This window comes from Rhinopithecus bieti, unplaced genomic scaffold (assembly GCF_001698545.2).
Source record: "Rhinopithecus bieti isolate Rb0 unplaced genomic scaffold, ASM169854v2 scaffold_27022, whole genome shotgun sequence".
Taxonomy (NCBI): domain Eukaryota; kingdom Metazoa; phylum Chordata; class Mammalia; order Primates; family Cercopithecidae; genus Rhinopithecus; species Rhinopithecus bieti.
Window position 1 is genome coordinate 530591 of NW_016812251.1, and position 24955 is coordinate 555545.

The following is a 24955-nucleotide window of genomic DNA, read 5'->3' on the forward strand; positions in this document are numbered from 1 at the left end:
TTTCTTTCTTTCTTTCTTTCTTTCTTTCTTTCTTTCTTTCTTTCTTTCTTTCTTTCTTTCTTTCTTTCTTTCTTTCTTTCTTTCTTTCTTTCTGGCTCTGCAGCTGTAGGGGACCCGTGCTGGTATGCAGGTGAAAGGCACTCTTTGCCTGCTGAAAGTTCCCATGGAAAACTACCATCTCCCCAGCTCACCATGGTGTATGAAACTGATTTAACTACTGGAGATGCTGGGGCTTCCAGCACTTACCCTATGCAGTGCTCGACCTTGCGCAAAAGTGGCTTCATGGTGTTCAAAGGAAAACCGTGCAAAATAGTGAAGATGTCAACTTCCAAAACTGGAAAACATGGTCATGCCAAGGTTCACCTTGTTGGAATTGCTATTTTCATGGGCAAAAAAAAAAAAAAAAAAAAAGATATTTGTCCTTCTGTTCACAACATGGGTGTTTCAAATATTCAGACACGATTATCAACTGATACACATTCAAGATAGTTGCCTTCCCCTGCCGACAGAAACCGATGAAGTTCCTGAGGATCTTAAACTGCCAGAAGGTGAAGTGGGCAAATAAATACAAGGAAAATACAATGCAGGTGAAGATGTACAGGTGTCTCTCATGTGTGCAATGAGTGAAGAATATGCTGTAGCCATAAAACCCTGCAAATAAATGGGAGCCTTGACCTCCCTGGCTTAAGCAATTCTCCCACCTCAGCTTCCCAAGTAGGTGGTATTACAGGCATGTACCACCACGCCTGCCTTATTTTTGTATTTTTTGTAGAGACAGAGTTTTACCACGTTGCCCAGGCTGGTTTTGAGCTCGCAGGCTCAAGTGATCCACCTGCTTTGGCATCCCAAAGTGCTAGAATTACAGGCTTTTAAAGTTTTTAGTATGATCTCTGAGGTCATTAATTTTAGATCATTCTTCTTTTCTAATATATTTATTTAGTGCTGTAAATTCTTTCCTAGGTACTGCTTGTACTGCTATCCCACAAATTCTGATATATTGTGTTTTCATTTTTATTTAGTTTAAAACATGTGATAATTTCCCTTTTGATTTCTTCTTTTTTTGTGACATTCTTTATTTTTTTGTTTTCTGCTGTAAAGCCATAATTATATAATCAGTGTAGAAAGAAACGTATAAAATATTGTTGTAGAAAATACTGGGTTCTTCGGGAGGCAGAGATTGCAGTGAGCCAATATCATGCCATTGCACTCCAGCCTGGGCAACAGAGTAAGACTCCATCTCAAAAAAACGGAAAATACTGGGTTCTTGTCACATGACCAGGAAAGATTAGGCTCTCAGACACATAGAAGGGTGAGGAGTAAAATTATTGAATGAAAAAGAAAAACAACTCAGCAAAGTGAGATGAAGTCCTGCTAACAGACTGTCCACCTCACTGATTTGATCCCAGGTCTTCACACAGAAACAGGAGAGGCCAGGCTCCACCCCCCTGCAAATGGCATAGACTTCACAAGTCTTCACCCTGTCTTCCTAGTATGCGCGTTGGTTGGAGATTCTCCTGGAACCTTTTGTTAACTTGGCTATCTTATTCTCCCCTCTAAAAACGTGCATCTAAGTGCCATTAGAATAAGGATAAGGATAAGGATGAAGACCGATTTTAACTGCCTCCTGCTGACAGGGGCCACCGTTTTGGAAAAACAGCAGTCAGATCTTTCTAGAGGCCTATCTACAGGTTCCCAGCTAGTTCCTAGTGTCCGTTGTCCAAGGCTCCTAGTTGGATGACCGTTTGGAGCTAGATGGCCCAGTCAGGGCTATGTTCTGACATACTAATGTGTCCATGCAGGTGGATGAGGTTATGATTGGTGGTCCACAAGCCTAGGATGATGGAGAGACCAGGTTGTTGCTGCAGGTTCAGGGTCATTTCTCAGCTTCCAGGATGTCCTGGCATCTTAGCTGTGCATCTCCCAGGACCTGGAGATCACAGGGCAACGGAGGCTGTGACAAAGTCACCAGAGACTCCCAAGGTGGAGGACGCAGAACAGCAGAGACAGATCCCCCCATCCCCCCGCCCCTTTTCTTTTTCTGAGACAGAATCTTGCTCTGTTGCCTGGGCTGGAGTGCAGTGGTGTGATCTTAGCTCACTGCAACCTCCACTTGCTGGGTCAAGCGATTCTTCTGTCTCAGCCTCTTGAGTAGCTGGGACTATAGGTGTGTGCCACCAGGCCCAGCTAATTTTTGTGTCTTTAGTAGAGATGGGGTTTCTCCATGTTGGCTAGGCTGGTCTTGAACTCCTGACCTCAGATGATCCACCCATCTCGGCCTCCCAGAGTGCCAGGATTACAGGCATGAGCCACTGTGCCTGGTCTGATTTCTTCTTTGAACCATGGGTTGCTTAGATTTGTGTTTAGTTTGTAAATATTTAAATCCTATCTGTTTTTTTTTGAAATCTAATTATTTTATTATAAATATATATAAACAAAATTTTAAAGACACTGAAAATGTACAAATATACCACTGTATTTAAATTTTTTTCCTTAAAGTTTGTTTACAGCTATAAAGCAAAACAGATTTTACCAAATTAAGTACAAACAAAACTTCAAATCAGTGAACTTTAGATTAATAGTATTACTTGAAAAGTATGGATGGTATTGTTTTGTTGAAATTAATTTGCTGCTGATGAGTGAATATAGTACTTTCTAAAACAATGACATACTTATATGTGTCACTTTAGTTTCTTTTACATAACCAATTCTCAATAAAGATTTGTGAATTTAATTTTCAGGAAGGTGTAAATAATTTGAAATATTTTGATGTATCAGAAAACCAAAATCTGAAGTCTTTATCTTTGGCCCACTGCACGTTATATCTATGTAACCTCTGTATAGACTATATAGATAAATTTGGATTTCACTCTCCGTATATATAAATACATATCTCTACTTATATCTGTATTTTTACTTATAGGTAAATATATAGAGATTATGTATATATTTTAAGTTATTAAACTAATTATACATGCTATAAAACGTTCAATGCAGAAACGAATGAAGTAAGAAATGGAAGCCCTTTTGTACAAACATTAGGTTGCTGTAACAAAGGTCAAAACAATAAGGGATTAAAGAGGATAGACTCTTATTTCCCTCACATCATAATACACATGGTATCAATCTTGGGCCGATCTGGTTGATTGTGCAGTGATGGGCATGGGCCCCTTCTTTGTGACTCTGCCATTCTCAGTACATGGCTTCCATTTTAGTCTAAGATGGCTGTTTGCTTTTACCCCACTCAGTGGTTTTTTGGTTCTCATGAAGGTGCTTTTTTGTGTGTGTAGTTGTTAAATTGGTGTACTTTTGTGTGTGTGGGAGCAGTCAGTGGATCTGTGGATCTGTTCCACATCTTGCTGTACCCCAATCCTGCCCTCTGAGATTCTGTCCCCTGTTCTTGATTTATAATTTAATTCTTTTGTGGTTAGGTAACACTGTGTTATATAACTTGAACTCTTTTAAAGTTATTGAAACTTGTGGCCCAGAACATGGTCTTTCATGATGGATATTTTTTGTGCATTTAAGAATTCTGTATTTTGGCCAGGTTAAATAACACTGTTGTATAGCTTGGACTCTTTTAAGTTTATTGAGACTTATGGCCCAGAACATGGTCTTTCTTGGTGGATATTTTTTGTGCATTTAAGAATTCTGTATTTTGGCCAGGTGTGGTGGCTCATGCCTGTAATCCCAGCAGTTTGGGAGGCCAAGGAGAGTGGATCACTTGAGCCCAGGAGTTCAGGACCAGTCTAGGCAACATGGGTGAGACCCTGTCTCTACAAAAAAATGGAAAAAAAATTAGCTGGATGTGTTGGTGTGCACCTATAGTCCCAGCTACTGAGGAAGCCGAGTTGGGAGGCTGAAATCAGAGAATTGCTTGAGCTCAGGTGGTTGAGGCTCCACTGAGCTGTGATGGTGCCTTTGCACTCCAGCCTGAGTGATAGAGTGAGACCCTGTCTCAGAAAAAAAAAAGCTGATAGCTTTTGCCTAGGAAGTCCAACATCTGGGCTTTATCAGGAACAGTTGCTGCTTATTGCTATTTTTCATTTTCCCATGCCCATACTTTTGTATTTTTTTGCATGTCTCTTAATTTTTTGGTGAAAACTAGACATTTTTAAATAATAATAATGTTGCATCTCAAAATGAGATTTTCCCAAGGTTTGTGGTTGTTTTTATTTTACTGTTGTTTGCTTGTTTCATGACTTCTCTGAACTTATTTTGTAAAGTCTGTTATATTTTTGTCCATGAGATCATGAAAAACTGTACTCAGTTATAGTGGTTATGATTAGACTTGGATTTCCTTAAATGCCTTGAAGTTAAGGCTTCCAGTCTTTACTGTGAGGTTCTATATGCTTGTTGGTTCACCCCTTCAGTACTCAGCCAAGCGGTTACCAACTCTGCCTTACCTTTTACTTCCTGCTTACAAAGAACCTCAAGTTCAAAATACAGGTCTCCTGCCCATGAATATTTCAGATGTTTTCAAAGTCTCCTTTGTACATATTATTCACCATTCACCAGCTTTTCCTTTTAAGGTGTTTTTTTTTTTTTTTTTTTTTTTTTTTTTTTTTGGCCACATTCTGTTATTGCCACCTTAAGCAGTTACAGTGTTTAAACAATTGCTTCTGATTGTTTTTGACAAACACACATAGTGATGGTGGGTGGGTGCAATGGGGAGTGTGAAGAGGCTGTTTTCAGCAAGTGATTTCCAAGTAAGGTCAAGAAAGTCCTTATGGCACCACTGCACTCCAGTCTGGGTTGACAGAGTGAGACCCTGTTGCAAAAAAAAGTAGGGTGGGGGGCCAGGCACCATGGCTCATGCCTGTAATCCCAGCACTTTGGGAGGCAGAGGTAGGTGGATCGCTTGAGCCCAGGAATTCAAGACCAGCCTGGACAACATGGGGAGACTCCCCCTCTGCCCGCCATCTCTACAGAAGAATACAAAAATTAGCTGGGTGTGGTGGTGCATGGCTGTGTGTAGTCCCAGCTACTCAGGAAGCTGAGGTGGGAGGATTGCTTAAGTCCTGGAGGTGGAGGCTATAGTGAGCCATTATAGCACCACTGCACTCCAGGCGACAGAGTGAGATCTTGTCTCAAAAAAAAAAACAAAAAACAAAACAAAACATACACACTAAGAGATACACACAAAGAGAGAACTCTTTGTGAGTTTTTCCAGGGAAATGTCAGATAAGTCAAATTGTGATGATTTGCTTGGGGAACTGGAGTTTGGATGAGTTCCATCCCTGTTGAAGTGGCTTCTTGGGTGTCTTTAAAAAAACCTCATCATTGTAGGATGTTGGTTTTTCTCTTCAGTGTGGAGCTAGAGAGAAAGGAGTAGTAATAGCACAAGTTAAAATGCCTGATTTTCCTAACCAAGACTCAGCTGTTTTTACTTGATTAAATGCCACTGCAAAGGGTTCTTGCAATCCTTTGGTTAATTTCCAGAGTTCTTAAAATTTGAATTTGACAATTTTGTCAGCATTCTTGTGCCTTTTATGAAGGAGAGGATGTTTAGAGGTCCTTACTCTGCCATTTTTGCTAATTTCACTCTCAATGATCTTTTCAAAAGATTTAAGTACTAAAAAATATTTTTTGTATTTACACATGGGGCAGCCATTTCTGCTGTTCTTCCTTCCTTGTATAGATCCATGTTTTAATATGATACCATTTTCCTTCTGCTCAAAGGACTTCTTTAATGTTTCTTATAGTGCAGGTTAGCTTTGTGATGAATATTTTCAACTTTGTATATCTGAAATTGTGTTTTTTATGCCTTCTATTTTGAATGACTGTTTTGAGGAGTTTTTTTGAAATAAGTAATCTTACATTAAAATTCTATGAATTGTAAAACATTAATTTTTATAACCATCTGTGTACAATTTTGATACAGAATAGTTTCATTACTCCGTAAAACTCTTCTGATACTCCTTATCTTCATACCCTCTGCCCTGCCATACTTTCCTGACTCATGGGAATCACTTGTCTGCTCTCCATTGCTGCTGTTTTTGTTTTTGAGAATGTCATATAAATAGAGTCCTATAGTATGTAAAGTTTTTTATTTTTTTGAGACCCGGGTTTCAGGCTGTCACCCTGGCTGGAGTGCAGTGGTACAGTCACAGCTCACTGCTGCCTCAACCTTCCAGGCTCAGTCAAGTGATCTTCCCACCTCAGCCTCCAGATTAGCTGAGATTACAGGCGTGTGCCACCGTGCAGGTCTAATTTTTAAAAACTTTTTGTAGAGATGAGTTCTCCCTATGTTGCCCAGGATGGTCTCAAACTCCTGACTTCAAGCAGTTCTCCCACCTTGGCCTCCCAAATTGCTGGGATTACACATGTGAACCACCACATGTAAAGTTTTGAGACTGATTTCTCTCATTCAGTGTTGTATCTTTGAAATTCATCCAAGTTGTTAAAATATGGCAGTTTATTTTACTTCTGAGTAATATTCCGTTACGTGGATGAATCACAGTTTGTTAAATCCTTCATTTGTTGATGGACATTTGGTTGTTTTCAAGCTTTGACTGTCACAAAGCTGATGATAATGTTTGTGCCTTGATGTGTATGTATATATAAATTTGTATTTCTCAATAGTAAACAGCCAGGAGTGGTATTGCTGGGTCATATTGTTAAGAGTGTGTTTAACTTTCTGTGAATGTTTTACATTTTGTTAGATTGTCTTCCAGAGTTGCTCTACCATTTTGCATATCCACCAGCACTGTATGAGTGTTCCAGTTCCTCTGCATCGTCAGCAGCAACTTGTCATTGTCAGTTTTTGTTGATTATTTTAGCCATTCTAATAGGTGTGTAGTAGTATCTCATTGCGGTCTTGACTGAATTTCTGTAATAGCTGGTAATGTTGAACATGCTTTCTCATGCTTATTTGCCATCCATATAACTTATTTGGTGAAGTATCTATTGCAAGCCTACCTCTCAAAATGGCCCTAAATGACTTTATGTAGTGATAAAAGTTGTGTTGCAATCACAGGTTAAGTAACAGGTAAAGCTTCTGATTGGCTGTTGACGTAGCCTTGGGCAGAATCAGAAGTGGCATATATGAAAATAGGAGTAGTACATCACACATCCATATTTTGTATCTCCATGCCCACGGTTTATTTTTTAAGTTTTATCAAAATGTAATGCATTTGACATTTAAATGAATATTTCTTTGATGAAATTTGTTTCTGTTTCTACATTTTATTAATCTGTGCTATGTGGTTTTCTAAATTCCTTGTAAAAAACTTTCTATGGTGGAAAGGGAAAAAGCAGAATGGACAAACTATTCTAGGCATTCAGAACTCAGCAATGTCAAGCTTTTTTGTGTATCTAGTTTGCAGATGGTTTGGTGATGGTTGAGAGCCTGGGCTCTTTTCCATGACTTACTAAGGTACAGTATAATCTAAACATAATTTTATCTAAGCATAAAATCTGGAGATTTTATGAATCTTTGCATTTGCTGTTATCATTATAGAATAATTTCTTAAGACATAGTAAAATGTAATTTCACAGAAATTTAAATGCATGCATGATAAGTAGAGCGGTGGTTGTCAGACTTTGGCTTACATCTGAACCACTCGAAGGAGGTTTATAATAAGCACAGATTGCTGGACCTTATCCTCAGAGTTTCTCATTTAATAGTTTTGTGAGGGACCCAAGAATTTGAATTTCTAACAAATTTTCAGGAGATGCTGATGTTTCTGGTCTCAGGACCATGATATGATGACTACTTGAGTACAGATGTAGTTGCTGGGGCATGAGCTTCGTTGACCTCCTCTCCATGTCTTGTATGTGTGCGTGTGTCTATGTATATGTGCTCTGCACAGTTACAGTTTAGCACAAACAGCTTTGCATTTAGGGAGGTGTTCAGTAAATGGCTACTTTAGGATTTTGGAGTTAGAGGTTCCCATGAGATTATTATAGGAGAAGAAAAAAGCTCTGCAATGAATCAACTCTGTGTCTTTTCTAGTTTTGTTTCTTCAAATATAATGTGAATGCTCAGGCTAGGGCAGTGGCTTCCTTTTTTTCAAAACATTTACATGCTAAATTTCATTGAGCTATATTGAGCTATAACTTACAATATAATGTACACATTTGAAGTGTACAGCTCAGTGAATCTTGATAAATGTATATATCCATGTAACCACCATCATAGAATTGAACTGTAGATTATCTTTATCACCCATTGTGCCCCTTTGTAGATATTTCTCAATTCCACCCAGATTCCCAGATAACCACTGATGTGCTTCCTGTTACTCTTGTTTTGCCTTTTCTAGAATTTCATGTAAATAGATTACATGATATGTACTTTGTGCCTGGTTTCTTGTGCTTAGCATAGTGTTTGTTGATATCATTAGTTTACTTTTATTCCTGGCCAGTATTCCATTCCTAGGTACATACTTTGGGTGACAATTTAGGAAGTTTATAGTTCTTATTCTTTTGTAATGAGTACTCTAGCTTTGTTTTAAATAGGCATAATAAAGTATAGTACATTATGTACTGGAATTTCATTTCATTTATTCTAAAATTGTAATTATTTTGATGTAATTATTATTTTCCTAACTCCTTGTTACTTCAGTTTAGCAAATTTTTAAAAAAGTAAAAGTATAAATATATTAAGGCTTTTTTTAGGGGGGCTTTGGAATGTGAAAGAGAAATCCAAACTGTAAAGAACATTAAGTTTTTAAAATTATAATTTATTTTGGCTGGGCGCAGTGGCTCACACCTGTAATCCTAGCACTTTGGGAGGCTGAGGGTGGCAGATTGCCTGAGCTCAGGGGTTCCATACCAGCCAGGGCAACACATTGAAACCCCATCTCTACTAAAATACAAAAAATTAGTCAGGTGTGGCAGCGTGGGCCTGTAGTCCCAGCTACTCGGGAGGCTGAGGCAGGAGAATTGCTTGAACCCAGAAGGCAGAGGTTGCAGTGAGTTGAGATCACACCACTGCACTCCAGCCTAGGTGACAGCGAGACTGTCTCCAAAGTAAATAAATAACACAAAATACAATTATGGTTTATTTTACTGAATAGCAGAAAATAAAATCTACTTGGTCTTCTTTCAGTTGTTAATTGCTTTTTTAAAAAATTTTACCTGAACCGTAAATGAGTCTGAACGTAAAAGCAAATTGCCCTTTTACTATCTCCTTAGCATTTTGTCTCTGAGCTGACCTAAGCAGCTGACCTAATCCCCCCTCCAAAAAAAAAAAGTTTTTTTAAGTGAAACTAATGAGAATTATTTATTTTGACAGGCCTTTGGAAATGCAAAGACAGCTCATAATAACAATTCAAGTCGTTTTGGGAAGTTTATTCAAGTAAATTACCAGGAAACAGGCACTGTACTTGGGTAAGTAATGCTACTTAGCAGGCGTAGGCTTCAGAGCATGTTTTAATTTTTGTCTTTACCCTTTTATAAACTATGTATTATTTCATTCCCAGACATTGATGTCAACATTAAAATTCTTCCCTGTCAACTTTTTTTTTTCTTTTGGAAAAGTTCAAACCTCAGAAAATTTTAAGACTAATGTAACAGTCACTCATACTCTTAACCTAGATTTGTTAATTGTAGTCAATGTGTTGCATTTGCTTTCTGTATATTATGCATACATTTGCTCTTTTAAAAAATTGTTTTCGGCTGGGCGCGGTGGCTCAAGCCTGTAATCCCAGCACTTTGGGAGGCCGAGACGGGCGGATCACGAGGTCAGGAGATCGAGACCATCCTGGCTAACACGGTGAAACCCCGTCTCTACTAAAAAATACAAAACTAGCCGGGCGAGGTAGCGGGCGCCTGTAGTCCCAGCTACTCCGGGAGGCTGAGGCAGGAGAATGGCGTGAACCCGGGAGGCGGAGCTTGCAGTGAGCTGAGATCTGGCCACTGCACTCCAGCCTGGGGACAGAGCGAGACTCCGTCTCAGGAGATCCGCTCAAAAAAAAAAAAAAAAAAAAAAAATTGTTTCAAGGCCGGCACGGGTGGCTCATGCCTTAATCACATACATTTGGAGCTGAGGTGGGTGGATCACCTGGGTAGGAGTCAATACCGACCAACACAAAAATTAGCCGGGCATGGTAGTGCAAGCCTGTAGTCCCAGCTACTTAGGAAACTGAGACAGGAGAATCTCTTGAACCTGGGAGGTGGAGGTTGCAGTGAGCTGAGATTATGCCATTCTACTCCTCCATTCTGGGCGACAGAGCGAGACTCTGTCTCTCAAAAAAAATTAAAAAAAAAAATTTGTTTTCAAGTAAGTTGGTATTTTCTAATCTACATTTTTCTATATAACCATATTATTATATTCAAGAAATACAATTTTGTTACAATATTGTTTCTTATTATATAGTCTATGTTCAGAGTCCTCTGGTTGTGTGAGCAATATTCTTTATAGTTTTTTTTTAAATAGACTTTATTTTTTAGAGCAGTGGTAGCTTCACAGCAAAAATAAGAGGAAAAGTACAGCAAATTCTTACGTATCCCTTTAAACTTCCCCTACCACCACCCTTACCTGTGGTTTCTTTATGCAGTTTCAGTTACCCAAAGATGGTTGAGTATAGTACAGTAAGATGTTTTCAGACAGAGAACACATGCACATACATTTTATTACAGTGTATTGTTATAATTGTTCTATTATTTATTTATTTTGAGAAGGGTCTCAATCACCCAGGCTGGAGTACATTGGTGCAATCTTGGCTCACTGCAATCTCCTCCTCCCGGGTTCAAGTGATTCTCCTGCCTCAGCCTCTAGAGTAGCTGGGACTACAGGCGTGTACCACCATACCCGGTTAATTTTTGTATTTTTTGGAGAGACGGTGTTTCACTGTGTTGGCCAGGCTAATCTTGGACTTCAGGCATGAGCCACTGTGCCCAGCCCACTTGTTTTATTTTATTATTAGTTATTATTAATCTCTTACTGCAGTGGTCCTCAGCCTTTTTGGTGCCAAGGACTGGTTTCGTCGAAGACAGTTTTTCCACAGACTGGGGGATGGAGGAATGGTTTCGGAATGATTCAAGCATGTTACGTATATCATTAAATTCTCATAAGGAGTGTGCAGCCTAGATCCCTCGCATGTGCAGTTCACAATAGGGTTGACATTCCTATGAGAATCTAATGCCACCGCTGAGCTGACAGGAGGTGGAGCTCACTTTGCTCAGTTGTTGGCCGCTCACCTCCTGCTGTGTAGCCCGGTTCCTAACAGGCCAACCACTATAAGTCCATGCCCTGGGGGTTGGTGACCCCTGTCTTCTATGCCTAATTTATAAATTAAACTTTGTCATAGGCATGTGTGTACAGGAAAAAAAAACTCAGGCCAGGCACCCCTATAATTTCAGAACTTTGGGAGGCTGAGGCAAGCAAATCATTTGAGGTCAGGAGTTAGAGACTCACCTGGCCAACATGGTAAAAGCCCATCTCTACTAAAAATACAGAAATTAGCCAGGTGTGGTGGCATGTGCCTGTGAACCCAGCTGTTCAGGAGGCTGAGGTGGGAGAATCACTTGAACCCAGGAGGCGGAGTTTGCAGTGAGCTGTGATCGTCTGGGTGACAGAGCAAGACTCCTTCTCCAAAAAAAAAAAAATTCGAGGAAAAAAGCCATATATATATATATGTAGTATATAGATATGTAGTATGTAGAATGGAATATATATGTGGGTTTGGTATTATTTGTGGTTGGCATCTTGGAATGTATCCCCCATGGATAAAGTGGAAGGGGGCTACTATAGTTGAAAGAGAGAGCCTTTGTAGTTAAAACAGACCTGAGTTAAAAGTTATGCTTTTTACTAGTTGTGTGATCTTAATATCTTTCAGCATCAGTTTCTATACTTGTAAAATAGGGGCAGTAATATTTGCCATGCAAGGTGGGTGTGAGGATTTAACATACTAGTTCATGTTAATTTCCTTTCTGCCATTTTAGACAGGTAAGAGCCTGTTTTGGTAATTTAGACTGGAAATGGCAATGGTAATTCAGAGAAAGAAATTTTAATTATTGGTGGTGGTAGTGGCAATGGATTTTCAAAGAACCCACATTTGAGCTTTATTTTAATGAAGGAATGCAATTTACTGGACAGAGACCGGGAATAGACTAGGGAATTGGAAGTGGGAGGAAGAAAGTGAGCAGTGCAGTCAGGAGTGAATGGAATCTTTGAGGGATTCTGTGTTTGTGAGTGGCTGAAGCATATAGCATGTGGTGGTAGGCAACTGGGAGAAATACAGCTTAAGAGTCAGATTCTGCCCCCTAAGAGGTTTGTCCTAATAATTTGAATTCAGTAATCTAAAGCTTTTACATTTCAGATTCCGATTCAGAACCCCTTTCCAGTAAGATCTTAGCTGATTGCACCCATTTGGGTAAGAAGTTTTAAAGACTTGGAGGGCACAATCTGGATAAAGAGAAAAAAAAAAGACATACAATTGGTGTTTAATTCCTCATTACTTTCAGGATAAAGTTCATTCTTCTGGCATATAGTATATTAGCTCTTGATCCTAGTCCATCCGCCTATCTCATTCTTTAGTCATACTTAACTTGGGTCATACACCAGTGATGTTTCAGTAGATGATGGACCACATATACTATGGTAGTCCTATGAGATTTTAATACCATATTTGTACTGTACCTTTTCTATTTTTAAATACACAAATACTTACCATTGTGTTACATTTGCGTATAGTATTCAGTGAAGTAATATGCTGTATAGGTATGTAACCTAGGAGCAATAGGCTATAACATAAGGCATAGGTGTGTAGTAGGCTATACTATCAAGTTTGTATCAGTGCACTCTGTGATGCTGACAAACAACAAAATTGTCTAATGATGCATTTCTCAGAACATACCTCCATAGTTAAGTGATACATGACTAATTGTTTTGTTGGTATGTGTACCCTCCTTTCTTTATAACCTTACATAAAGGCAGTTCTCTTTTCCTTCTTGTTAATCCTTCAGATTTTGAATTGATTTACCCAGTCACTCTTTCACCAGATATATGTAATGAATGTTTACTCTGTGCTGTGTACTCAATATCCATGGGAATTCTTCTTTACATCCTTTTTCCTTCTTGGATTGAGTCTCAGGTGTCTCTCTTTGTGTATGCATAATATCCTGGTCATTGCTCTATAATAGGCTCTATCAACTCTGTATGATAGCTGCTAGATTACGTACTTTCTCACTAGTTTGTAAGTCATTTGAGAATGGGTAGTAGATCACTTATTTCCATATTCCTTGTGCTTGATATAGTGCCCAATAAATAACTATGGAGTAAATCATTATATAATAAATTGATTTTAGGCTGTGACAATAGCATAAATATATAAAAAGAAACTATGCATATCTTTGAGGCTTATGTAGTAGTCTGGCCAAAGTATGTTTGGAAGAATGTGTAGTGATACAGTAGCCTAGAAATAATGTAGAGTCTATCTTCGGGGATCTTGTGTACTATGTTTTAAACTTCTTATTGTATTTTGCTTTACTGAAAGAAAAAAGACTCATGACCATATGAATTTAACATGGATAACACTAACAGTACCCATAACACAATTATAATAGTATATATATATGTATGTATGCATGTATTTTTTTTTTGAGACAGATTCTCACTCTGTCACCCAGGCTGGAGTGCAGTGGCGTGATCTTGGTTCACTGCAACTTCTGCCTCCCAGGCTCAAATAATTCTTCTGCCTCAGCCTCCTGAGTAACTGGGATTACAGGTGCCTGCCACCATGCCTGGCTAATTTGTGTATTTTATTAGAGATGGGCTTTCACCATATCGGCCAGGCTGGTCTTGAACTCCTAACCTCAGGTGATCCTCTCGCCTCGACCTCCCAAAGTGCTGGGATTACAGGTGTGAGCCACCTTGCCCGGCCAATGGTGAATATTTTGAAATGATCTGGATAGTATTCTTTATACTTCTACACTGTCTCCAAATGTTTGTCTATCTTATATTAAACTTTATTATTTATATCAACCAATTTTATTTTTCTTGTAGTGCCTATGTTGAAAAATACCTACTGGAGAAGTCCAGACTCGTTTATCAAGAGCATAATGAACGGTACGTATTTTTATTTGTGTAATTAGGTGAAGTTAACATTTGTATCATGCAGATTGACTTTTAAGGTCTTTGTGTATTATGACCCTTAATTCAGTTTACGTCATGCATAGCTTTATGCATAATTGCTATTTCTGTCGTGGGCAGAACTTTGCAGTTTTTCAGAGGCTGCTAGGAGATCTTTATTTGGTATATAGAACTATTGCAAACTGTCAGAACAAGTAAGCAGTTTCTCAGTTGTTCCTCATTCCTCTTGGTGAGCAGTGTACCTCGGGACTGTTCTCCCATTTCCTTAGTGTTCTTTTTCTAACTTGAGAAAAAATTTTCAATAAAGCTCTTAATTTGATTGTATTACTTGAGGTATACAGGTCTTTAGAGATGATATATGTGGTATCCTTCAGATGGAGAAATAAGATAGAGAAGTAAATTAATGATTTGTTTCATCCTGCAGTGAGATTTGGTTAAGAGAGGGTTTAACCTACATTCAAATATTGGATATGCCTTGGGCATCTCACTTAACTTCTCTGTTTCTTGTTTATTTATTCCCATTTTACAGATGGAAAACTATTAGTAACCTTTTCTAACACATTTTAATGATGATGAAATAAGGGGATATAACTCTTATTTCCTTGGTTTTGGAGAATGAGAGGTGAAGATCCAGTTTTTACAAACCAATTCTCTAGAAGAGTTTGTGAAGGACTGGGTTAATTCTTTAAACGTTTGGTAGAATTCACCAGCAAAGCCATCTTGTTCTGACTTTTATTTGTGTGAAGTTTTGATTATTAATTCAAACACTTCAGTTATTATAGATCTGTTCAGATTTTTTGTTTCATCTGTAGTCAGATTTGGTAGTTTTTATCTTTCCAGGAATTTGTACATTTCATCTAGGTTGTCTAATTTGATGCCAAAAACTTGTTTTATAGTATCCCTTACAGTCTTTTTTGTTTATGTAAGATTGGTAGTAATGTTCCTCTGTCATTCATTCCTGAATTTGATTCTCTGTTTCTTTCTGTGTCTGTCTCATCAGTCTAGATAAAAGTTTAATTTTGAAGATCTTTTCAAATAACCAATCTTTAGTTTCATTGATGTTCTCTCTTTCCTTTTCCTATTTCCTATTTCATTTATTTCTGCTCTGATGCTTATTATTTCCTTTATTCTGCTTGCTTTGGGTTTAGTTTGCCTTTTTTTTCTAGTTTCTTAAGGTGGATGGTTAGGTTATAGATTTGTGATCTTTTTTATATGGGTTTACTGCTTCAGCTGTTTTCCAAGTATTGGTGTAGTGTTTCGTTTTTGTGCATCTTGGAGTGTTTTATAATTTTGCTTGTGACTTCTTTAACCCACTGGTTACTTAGGAATGTGTTGTCAAATTTCCATGTATTTGTATTTTGGAAATGTGATTTCTCATTTCACTGCAAAGTGTTTGGAGTAGTTGTATAATTTCAATCTCCTTAAATTATTGAGACTTGTTTTGTAGTAGACTACACATGGTCTACCCTGGAGGATACTCCATGTGGACTTGAAAAAACATATCCTCCTTATGTTGGCTGGAGTGTTCTATAAACATGTGTTAGGTCTAATTGGTATATAGTAATTTTGAAGTCCTCTTTTTCTTGTTCATCTTCTGTCTGATTACTTTCTTCAATATTGAAAGTGGAGTATTGCAGTCTTTCAGTATTATTGTTGAATTGTGTACTTCTTCTCTTAGTTATATCAAGTTCTTTTTGTGGTCGGGTGCACTGTCTCACTCCTGTAATCCCAGCACTTTGGGAAACCAAGGCAGGTGGATCATTTGAGTTTTAGACCAGCCTGGCTAACATGGTGAAACTAAAAGTACGAAAACTAGCCAGGTGTGGTTGCATGCGCCTGTATTTCCAGCTACTCGGGAGGCTGAGTCAGGAGAATCACCTGAACCTGGAGGGTGGAGGTTGCAGTGAGCTGAGGTCTCACCACTGCACTGCAGTCTGGGTGTCAGTGCGACACTCCGTCTCAAAAGAAAAAAAGTTCTTTTTGCTCAACGTTTTTTTGGGCTCTGTTCTTAGACACACATATATATATTTTAAATTGTTATATCTTCTTGATGGATTGGCCCTTTTGTCATTATAAGATGGCCTTCTTTGTCCCTAGGAACAAGTTTGGTCTTTAACTTTATTTTACCTGGTATTAGTAATAATTAGTAATTATTGTTTTATCTGGTATTCTCTAGCTTGCTTTTGGGTATTGCTTGATGGTATCTTTTTTTCTCATATTTTTATTTTTAAACTATTTGTGTCTTTGAATCTAAAGCTTGTCTCTTGTAAACAGTATGTAGTTGGACCATACATTTTGTTTTTATCCATTCTGCCGTTTATCTACCTTTAGAATAGAGCGTTTAATCTACTTATACTTAATGTAATTATTGATAAGGTAGGATTATTAATACTATTTTGCTGTTTGTTCTCCATATGTGTTAACAATTTTTTTTGTTCTTCTGTTCTTCTATGCCTGCCTTCTTTTGCATTAAATAAATGCTTTCTAGTGTACCATTTTAATTTCATTTTTATTATTTCTTTTTATTATTTTTTATATTCTTACTGGTTACCCCGGGTATTGTAGTTAAAATCTTAACTTATAACAATGTCGTTTGGAATACTGACAACTTAATTTTGATAGTATATAACAAACTTTGCTTGTATGTTGCTCTATTCCTTTCTTGCTCCTTTGTCCTGTAATTGTTATGCAAATTACTTCTTTATGGTGCTACATCCATCAACACATTTATAATTACTACTTTATGTACTTTTTCAAGTTTAATAGGAAAAAAGTGTTATAAATAAAAAATAGGCCAGGTGCAGTGGCTCCTGCCTGTAATCCCAGCACTTTGGGGAAGCCAAGGTGGGCAGATCACTTGAGGCCAGGAATTCGAGACCAGCCTTGACAACATGGCAAAACCTTATCTCTACAAAAATTAGCCGGGTGTGGTGGTGCACGCCAGAGTCCCAGCTACTTGGGAAGCCGAGGTGAGAGGATCACTTGAAATGAGATAGAGGTTGCAGTGAGCTGAGATTGTGCCACTGCCCTCCAGCATGGGCAACAGAGTGAGATCTTGTCAGTCAATCAATCAATGAGTTAATTAATTTATACTGTCTTTTATATTTGCCATTGTTCTTTATTTCTTCATGCTTAATTAAATCTTGTCTACTATCCTTTTATTTCAGTCAGAAAAATGAATTGCCTTTAGTATTTCTTGTAAGGCCCATCTTTAGTGTGAAGTCCAAGTTTGTTTATCTGGCAGTGTTCTAATTTCTCCTTTATTTTTCCTGGATATATACTTCTTGATTGACATTTTTTTTTCCTTTAAACATTTTGAATACGTTATCCATCTGCCATGGTTCCTGATGAGAAATCAGCTGTTAATCTTATATTAGGATTTCTTGGTGAGTTTCTCTCTTGGTGCTTTCAAAATTCTTTGTCTTTGCCTTTCAAGAATTTTGGTTTGTCAAAATGTGGATTTCTTTGAGTTTATACTTTCTAGAGTTCATTGAGTTTCTTGGATGTGCAGTTAATGTTTTCCATCAAATTTGGAGAGAGATTTTGGCAATTGTTTTTTCAAGTATTCTTTATGTCCCTTTCTTATTTCTCCTTTTAGAACTCCTAGTATGTATAGGAGTCTTTTTTTCTTTCTCTTCTTTTGTGTGTGTGTGTGTGTTTTTTTTTTTTTTTGAGACAGAGTTTCATTCTTGTTGCCCAGGCTGGAGTGCAATGGTGAGATCTCAGCTTACACCTTTGCCTCCCGGGTTCAAGTGGTTCTCCTGCTTCAGCCTCCTGAGTAGCTGGGATTACAAGTGCCTGTCACCATGCCCAGCTTTTTTTTTTTTTGTAATTTTAGTAAATACGGGGTTTCACCATGTTGGCCAGGCTGGCCTCGAACTCCTGACCTCAGGTGATCCACCCACCTCTGCCTCCCAAAGTGCTGGGATTATAGGCGTGAGCCGCCTTGAACTCTTGACCTCAGGTGATCCATCCACCTCTGCCTCCCAGAGTGCTGGGATTATAGACATGAGCCACTGTGCTCCCCATGGGAGTCTTTTTAATGGTGTCCCACAGGTCTCTGAAACCTTGTTTCTTATTCTCCGTTTTTTTTCTTGTGTTCTTTAGAGGAGAGTCGGTTAACCTGTCTTCATGTTTGTTGATTCTTTCTTCAGGTTCACTGGTTCTTTCTTCTACCTACTCATATTTACTGTTAAGCTCCTCTGGATACTTTTTCATTTCAGTTATATTTTTCAACTCCGGAATTCTTTTTTGATTAATTTCTTATGAGTCCTGTATATTAGTCTCTATTTGGTGAGATAGTGTTCTTATACTTTTCTTTAGTTCATTAAATGTGACTTTCTTTAGTTCATTGAACACATTTAAAATAGCTGATTAAAATCTTGTAAGTCTAATGTCTGGGTTTTTTCAGGGACAGTTATTAATACTTTTTCTACTTTGTATCGGCTATACTGTCTTCTTTCTTTGCATGCCTTATGATTTTTGTTGTTGTTGTTGAAAACTGGATTTTTTTGGCTGGGTGTAGTGACTCATGCCTGTAATCCCAGCACTTTGGGAGGCCAAGATGGGTAAATCACCTGAGCCCCCATGACTTCCGAGACCAGCCTGGGCAACATGGGGAAACTCTTGTCTCTACAAAAAATACAAAAATTAGCCAGGTTTGGTGGTGCACACCTGTGGTCCCAGCTAGTAGGGAGACTGAAGTGGGAGAATCACTTGGGCCTAGGAGGTCGAGGCTGCAGTGAGTCATGAGCATGCCACTACACTCCAACCTGGGTGACAGATACCCTGTCTCAAAACAAAAATTGGATTTTTTTTTTTTTTTTTTTTTTTTTTGAGACAGTCTCGCTCTATCACCAGGCTGGAGTGCAGTGGTGCAATCTCGGCTCACTGCAACCTCCGTCTCCTGGGTTCAAGTGATTCTCCTGGCTTAGCCTCCTGAGTTGCTGGGACTACAGGCGCATGTCACCATGTCCAGCTAATTTTTGTATTTTTAGTAGAGACGGAGTTTCACCATGTTGGCCAGGATGGTCTCCATCTCTTAACCTTGTGATCTGCCCACCTTGGCCTCCCAAAGTGCTGGGATTATAGGTATGGCCACCACGCTCGGCCAAAAAATTGGATTTTTAAAATAATATGATGTAGCAACTCTAGAAATGAGTCCTCTTCTTACCAGGGTTTGATGGTTGTTTTTATTCCTACTGTTTGTTTTGTGACTTTTCTGAATGAATTTTATAAAGTCGATATTCTTTTTTGAGTGTGGCTGTTGAAGTATCTGCTTATTTAACTTACTTGTCAGGTAATAACTTGACAGAGATTTATTTAAATGCTTGGAAACAATAAGCACGTCTCTCACTCTTTGCCACAGGGCTCTCTATGTATATTGTTCCATGCCTTCAACACTCAGCTAGGTATTTTACAAATCTACCTTAGCCTTTATTTTCTGCTTGTGCGGAGGTTCAGAGTTAACTGGAGGTGAGAGTTTATATTTAATCTGTTTTTTTCTGAGAGCACATACAACCCTGGGCATGCCCACAGGGTTCTGCACGCATATGGCCTTCTAGATTCCTAGGAAATTTATTGGAGGTTTTCAAAGCCAGTATGAAGATCACATTCACCAGCTTTTCCTTTTAAGTTTCTTGGTTAGCCTATTGTTTGCCCCAACTTTGATCCACTGCTTTAGGAAGTAGGCTGTTCAGCCTCAGTTTCTATGGATGCCTCTGGGGAAAAGATCTTTGCACGATGTGAAGTCTGAATGAATCTCGTAGAGTCAGTCGTGAATATGGCTCCTTACAGGGACCCACCATACAGTTCAAATAATGGTATTTCTTAGGGAATGAGGCTTTGAACAAGCCCAGACCCTGTTCTGACCTTTCTGGTAGCTGCCAGGCTTCTGATCTCCAAGTTTGCAGGCTGTTGGTTTTCAAGGGGATGGAATAGGGCAAGTTAAAAACACTATAAAGCCATTTTTTATTGAGATTTGGCTCTTTTTGTTGAGTAAACACTCTCTGGGTTGTTGCAAGCTTTCGATTAGTTTCCACAGTTCTGAAAAGGTTAATTATGACAGATTTGCCAGATTTCTCATTGGTTTTATGGAGAAGAAAATTTTCAGAGGTCCTAACTTTGTTAATTTTGCTGCCTTCATCCCTCTCTCTTGTATTCTACACCCAAAACATCATTCAATTTTTAGGAGTACTTAAATGCTGAATTTATCACATTTATGTTAAAAAATGAAGCAAAGCTGATACATTTTACTAATTACTGTTTGCTTCCTCCCTCCCCCTGTTAAATGATAACCATAAATCACACGTTATAAAACTGTACTTCTTTGTTTCCCACAGGAACTATCATGTATTCTATTACCTCCTGGCAGGAGCAAGTGAAGACGAGAGATCAGCATTCCATCTTAAGCAACCAGAGGAATATCATTATCTCAATCAGGTGAGAGTTCATAGAAAGCATTTTGAAGTATAGGGCAGTATTAAATTTAATGCTTGAAAAGTGTCTTTTTTCTAGTACTTTCTTTCCCAAATCTACAAATGGATATTAGCTAGCATTTTCATACGTGTACTCTACAAATTTATGTGATGCAGTTCTCAAATTTGAGGGTAATTATCATCCTCATATAAATGTTAAAAGCTCAGATAATGTATGTGCTTTTTGTTTTCTGTGAAATTCTTTGGGAAAAAAAAAAACAGTAAGCTGTTTATTGATACTTCTACTCTATTAGAAAAATGCTTTACTTTTACTAAAGTGATTTGCCTTTTACAACCCCAGGATATTAAATGTTACTGATGATTAATTCTTGTCCTTTGCTAAGGATTACTTGAAACCTAATTTGCATGTTTTGAAGTCTCATACACATACGTCTTTGCATGATACTGTGACACTGACTTAGAGTATGACTGTTCAAAGGCAAATGACTTAGAGAATTTGGATCTTTCCTCAAAACTCAAAATTCATCCCTAAACTTCCACATTAAGGAGTAATTCTCACTTTTCATTACATTGACTTTACCAATTTTATTATTTCTCATAATAACAAAAATTTTACAACCAGCATTAATGGAATTAGTAAAACAAACAATAGATCATTTAAATAATAGATTGTCTCCCCTTAATTTTCCGTTGTTGGAGGCAAGATGTAATGTCTATGGAAAGAAATTCCTTTATGACAGTTAAAAAAATCCTTATGAAGGTTTTGTAAGCAAATTGACACTGATGATGGTTCAAAGATAGCAGTATATATTTAGGGTTATGAAAGTTATATCTTTGGCTGAGTGCAGTGACTCACACCTGTAATCCTAGTACTTTGGGAGGCTGAGGCGGTTGAATCACCTGAGATCAGGAGTTCGAGACCAGCCTGGCCAACATCGTGAAACCTTGTCTCTGCTAAAAAATACAAAAAAATTAGCTGGGTGTGGTGGCGCACACCTGTAATCTCAGCCACTTGGGAGGCTAAGGCACGAGATCGCTTCAGCTTGGGAGGCAGAGGTTGCAGTGAGCCAAGATCATGCCACTGCACTCCAGCCTGGGCGACAGAGTGAGACTCTGTCTCACAAAAAAAAAAAAAAAGAAAGTTATACCTTTGGCTTTCCCCAAGATATACAGTGTGTTGTATTAACTGTTATTTCTTAATTTTGAAACTGCATATATTAATATAAACTAATGACTTTGTATTAATATATTGAGAATTCCAAGTTATTTAAAGTATCAATTTCTGATACAATATTATTAATTTTTACGGATAAAATTAATTAGCTTTTCAAAAATATTTGCTAATTCAGCTTCTGAGTTTTTTCCTCCCCAGTTTAAACTATTTGCATTATATTTGGGTGATTAAAGATTTTCTTTTTTCTAAACTAATGATCTCATAAATGAGCTGATAGTTGTTAGTGTTAGAGAACTCTGGAATTTTGCTGTTCTTTCAGATCTTTTTGTAATTAATGACCATAATATATTTCTGTCATAATGTCAGTATTCATAGGATATGGGACTCAGTTTATATAAATAACAGTCACTGGAGCCTATGGTATGTATGAGTTGGGTAGTATAGTATACAGTCTCCCAGAATGTGAAAATTTGCTTCATTATTTCTTGTTTTATGCTGCTATGCAAAATAACTTTTCAATGGATAGCAGCAGTACTACCTGCACACCACATCTAAGAGATCATTAGAAAATTATAATAACCATTACTTCTACCTAACTAATCTGCCTTACTTTCAGATAACAAAGAAACCCCTCAGACAGAGCTGGGATGATTATTGCTATGACTCTGAGCCGGTCAGTACAAGTACCTAAATATTCTGTGTTCCTGTCAAAGGGTCCTCACATTGCTCATTTGCATCCATCTGAAGATTTAGAATGCAAATCAGCTGAAATGCAAATAATCCTAGGAAGGAAGATAAATCAGTGTTTCATTTCTTTTGAATGATTGATTTATATCTGTATAATTTGTTGATTTAAAACCAGTTAATTTACTTTTTTTTTGGATATTTTCTGGTCATTAAGACTTAGTCCACATTCAATATTTATTTTGACAAACATTAAATTGATTATATTCCTGATTCTTCAGCATTGCTGTGGATTTGTATGAACTATAGTTTTTTTCCCCTTTTATTTTTTAGTAGTTTCATTACCCACATATGAGTAATAATTATTGTTTATTTCAAAAAATTGCATCCTTTATGTTTTATATGTCAACAATCTTTACACATAATGAATGCATGAATTTTTTTTTGATTTTTTTTCCCAGTAGCAAGAGTCTGTAGCCTTAATAAAAGTATCCAAAAATAAGTATTGAAATTCCTATAAATAAGGTTTTTTTTTTTATTTTTATTTTTTGAGACAGAGTCTCACGCTATTACTGGAGTACAGTGACATGATCTTGGCTCCCTGCAACCTCCATCTCCTGGGTTCTAGTGATTCTCATGCCTCAGCCTCCCAAGTAGCTGGGATTACAGGCGTGCGCCACCAGGCCCGGTTAATTTTTCTATTTTTAGTAGAGATGGGGTTTCGCCATATTGGCCAGGCTGGTCTTGAGCTCGTGGCCTCAAGCGATCTGCCCACCTTGGCCACCCAAAGTGTTGGGATTACAGGTATGAGCCACTATGCCTAGCCTATTTTCTGTTTTAAATTGAGTGATTTAAGGGGATACATGATGTAATATAGAGTGAATAGGTAAATTTTGCTTTAATTTTTTAAAAATTGTATTATTATATTTTAATAAGTATATATTTAAATTAGAGTCTCACTATGTTGTCCAGGCTGGTCTTGAACCTCTGGCCTCAAGTGATTCTCTTGCCTTGGCCTGTCAAAGTGCTGGGATTATAGGCATGAGCCACCATGCCCAGCTAAATTTAGCTTTATTTGTTATATTTTATGACAAGCTTGTAACTATAAAAAGAACACAAAATTTTTTTTAAGTTTTCAATTTAGTTCTAAAAAGGCTGAAAACACACACTAATCTTCCTATATCTATTAATTAACTAATGAATTAATTTATTAAATATTCTTTCTGAAAACATTTCTTAGTCCTTGCTTTAAAGAACCACAACTTTAATTCGTGCTGCATGTTTATAAACTTTACTAATTGCAGAACTAGCCTATTTCACAGGTGAGAAGGATCAGTATACATGGATAATAATTTTTTTTAGAGAAATTTTAATTGTATTCCTACTATGTAACCAAGTAATTTTGGAGTTTAGATTTAACATTTTGGGAGAAAAAAACACGACATTTAAATTTATAGATTCTGATATATTTTAACAGAAAAAATTTAAGTTGTTTTGCCATTCTTAAGAAGCTCCCCCTTTTCCTTTTTCACGTACTACACCAAATGACCATGCCTCCTTGGAAAGCAGGTAGGGGACTGCAAACACATACTGCAAATAGAAGAGATCATCTGTTCTGAGCTTACAGTGAAGCTGTGAACTGATCTGCTACTTTTCAGAGGTAGTCTAAGTAATACTTAAGAATTTGGGCGCCTAGAGTAGTGGCTCACGCCTATAATTCAACACTTTTAGAAGCTGAGGTGGGAGAATTGCTTGAGACTAGGAGTTTGAGACTAGCCTGAGCAACAAGGCGATACCCTATCTCTCCAAAAATTTAAGCCAGGTATAGTGATACACGCCTGTAGTTCCAGCTACTCAGGAGGCTGAGGCAGGCAGATTGCTTGAGCCCAGGAGGTTGAGGCTACAGCGAGACAAGATCACACCGTTACACTGCAGCCTGGGTGACACAGCAAGACTCTATTTCAAAAAAAAAAAGGATTTGCGCTCTGAAGCAGAATGACCTAACATGAATATTGGCTGGTTTATTTTCCAGTATCATTTATTTTAGGGGTTAATAATGGTCTTTAAGTCTTGTGAGTCTTAAAGTTGTGCATGTAAAGAACTTGGCTTTATTCCTCACCCTTCTCGGCCAGTCTGGTGTAAGGTCTCTGCATACTGCACAACTTTATCTGCATATATTTTTTCGTTTAAAAAGCACTTCACATCTGGCCAGATGCGGTTGGTCACGCTTGTAATCCCAGCACTTTGGGAAGCCTAGGCGGGTGGATCACTTGAGGTCAGGAGTTTGAGACCAGCCTAGCCAACATGGTGAAACCTTATCTCTACCAAAAAACAAACAAAAAAAAATTAGCAGGGCGTAGTGATACGTGCCTGTAGTCCCAGCTACTCAGGAGGCTGAGGTGAGAGAATCACTTGATCCCAGGAGGCATAGGTTGCAGTGAGCCAAGATCGTACCACTACACTCCAGCCTGGGTGACAGAGTGAGACCCTGTCTCAAAAAAATTTTAAAAAAGCACTTAACATCTTTCTTTCTTTTCTTTTTTTCTTCCTTCCCTCCTTCCCTCCTTCCTTCCTTCCTTCCTTCCTTCCTTCCTTCCTTCCTTCCTTCCTTCCTTCCTTCCTTCA

General features: G+C 37.9%; 1 protein-coding gene across 1 annotated transcript in view; it reads left to right on the plus strand.

Moving 5' to 3' along the window:
* MYO9A (myosin IXA) overlaps window positions 1–24955 on the plus strand; it is a 301060-nt gene that overhangs the window by 69292 nt on the left and 206813 nt on the right. Inside the window, 4 exon segments of the mRNA XM_017895809.1 lie at window positions 9236–9330; window positions 13949–14011; window positions 20377–20476; window positions 22263–22319. Coding sequence (XP_017751298.1) covers window positions 9236–9330; window positions 13949–14011; window positions 20377–20476; window positions 22263–22319 — 315 coding nt within the window.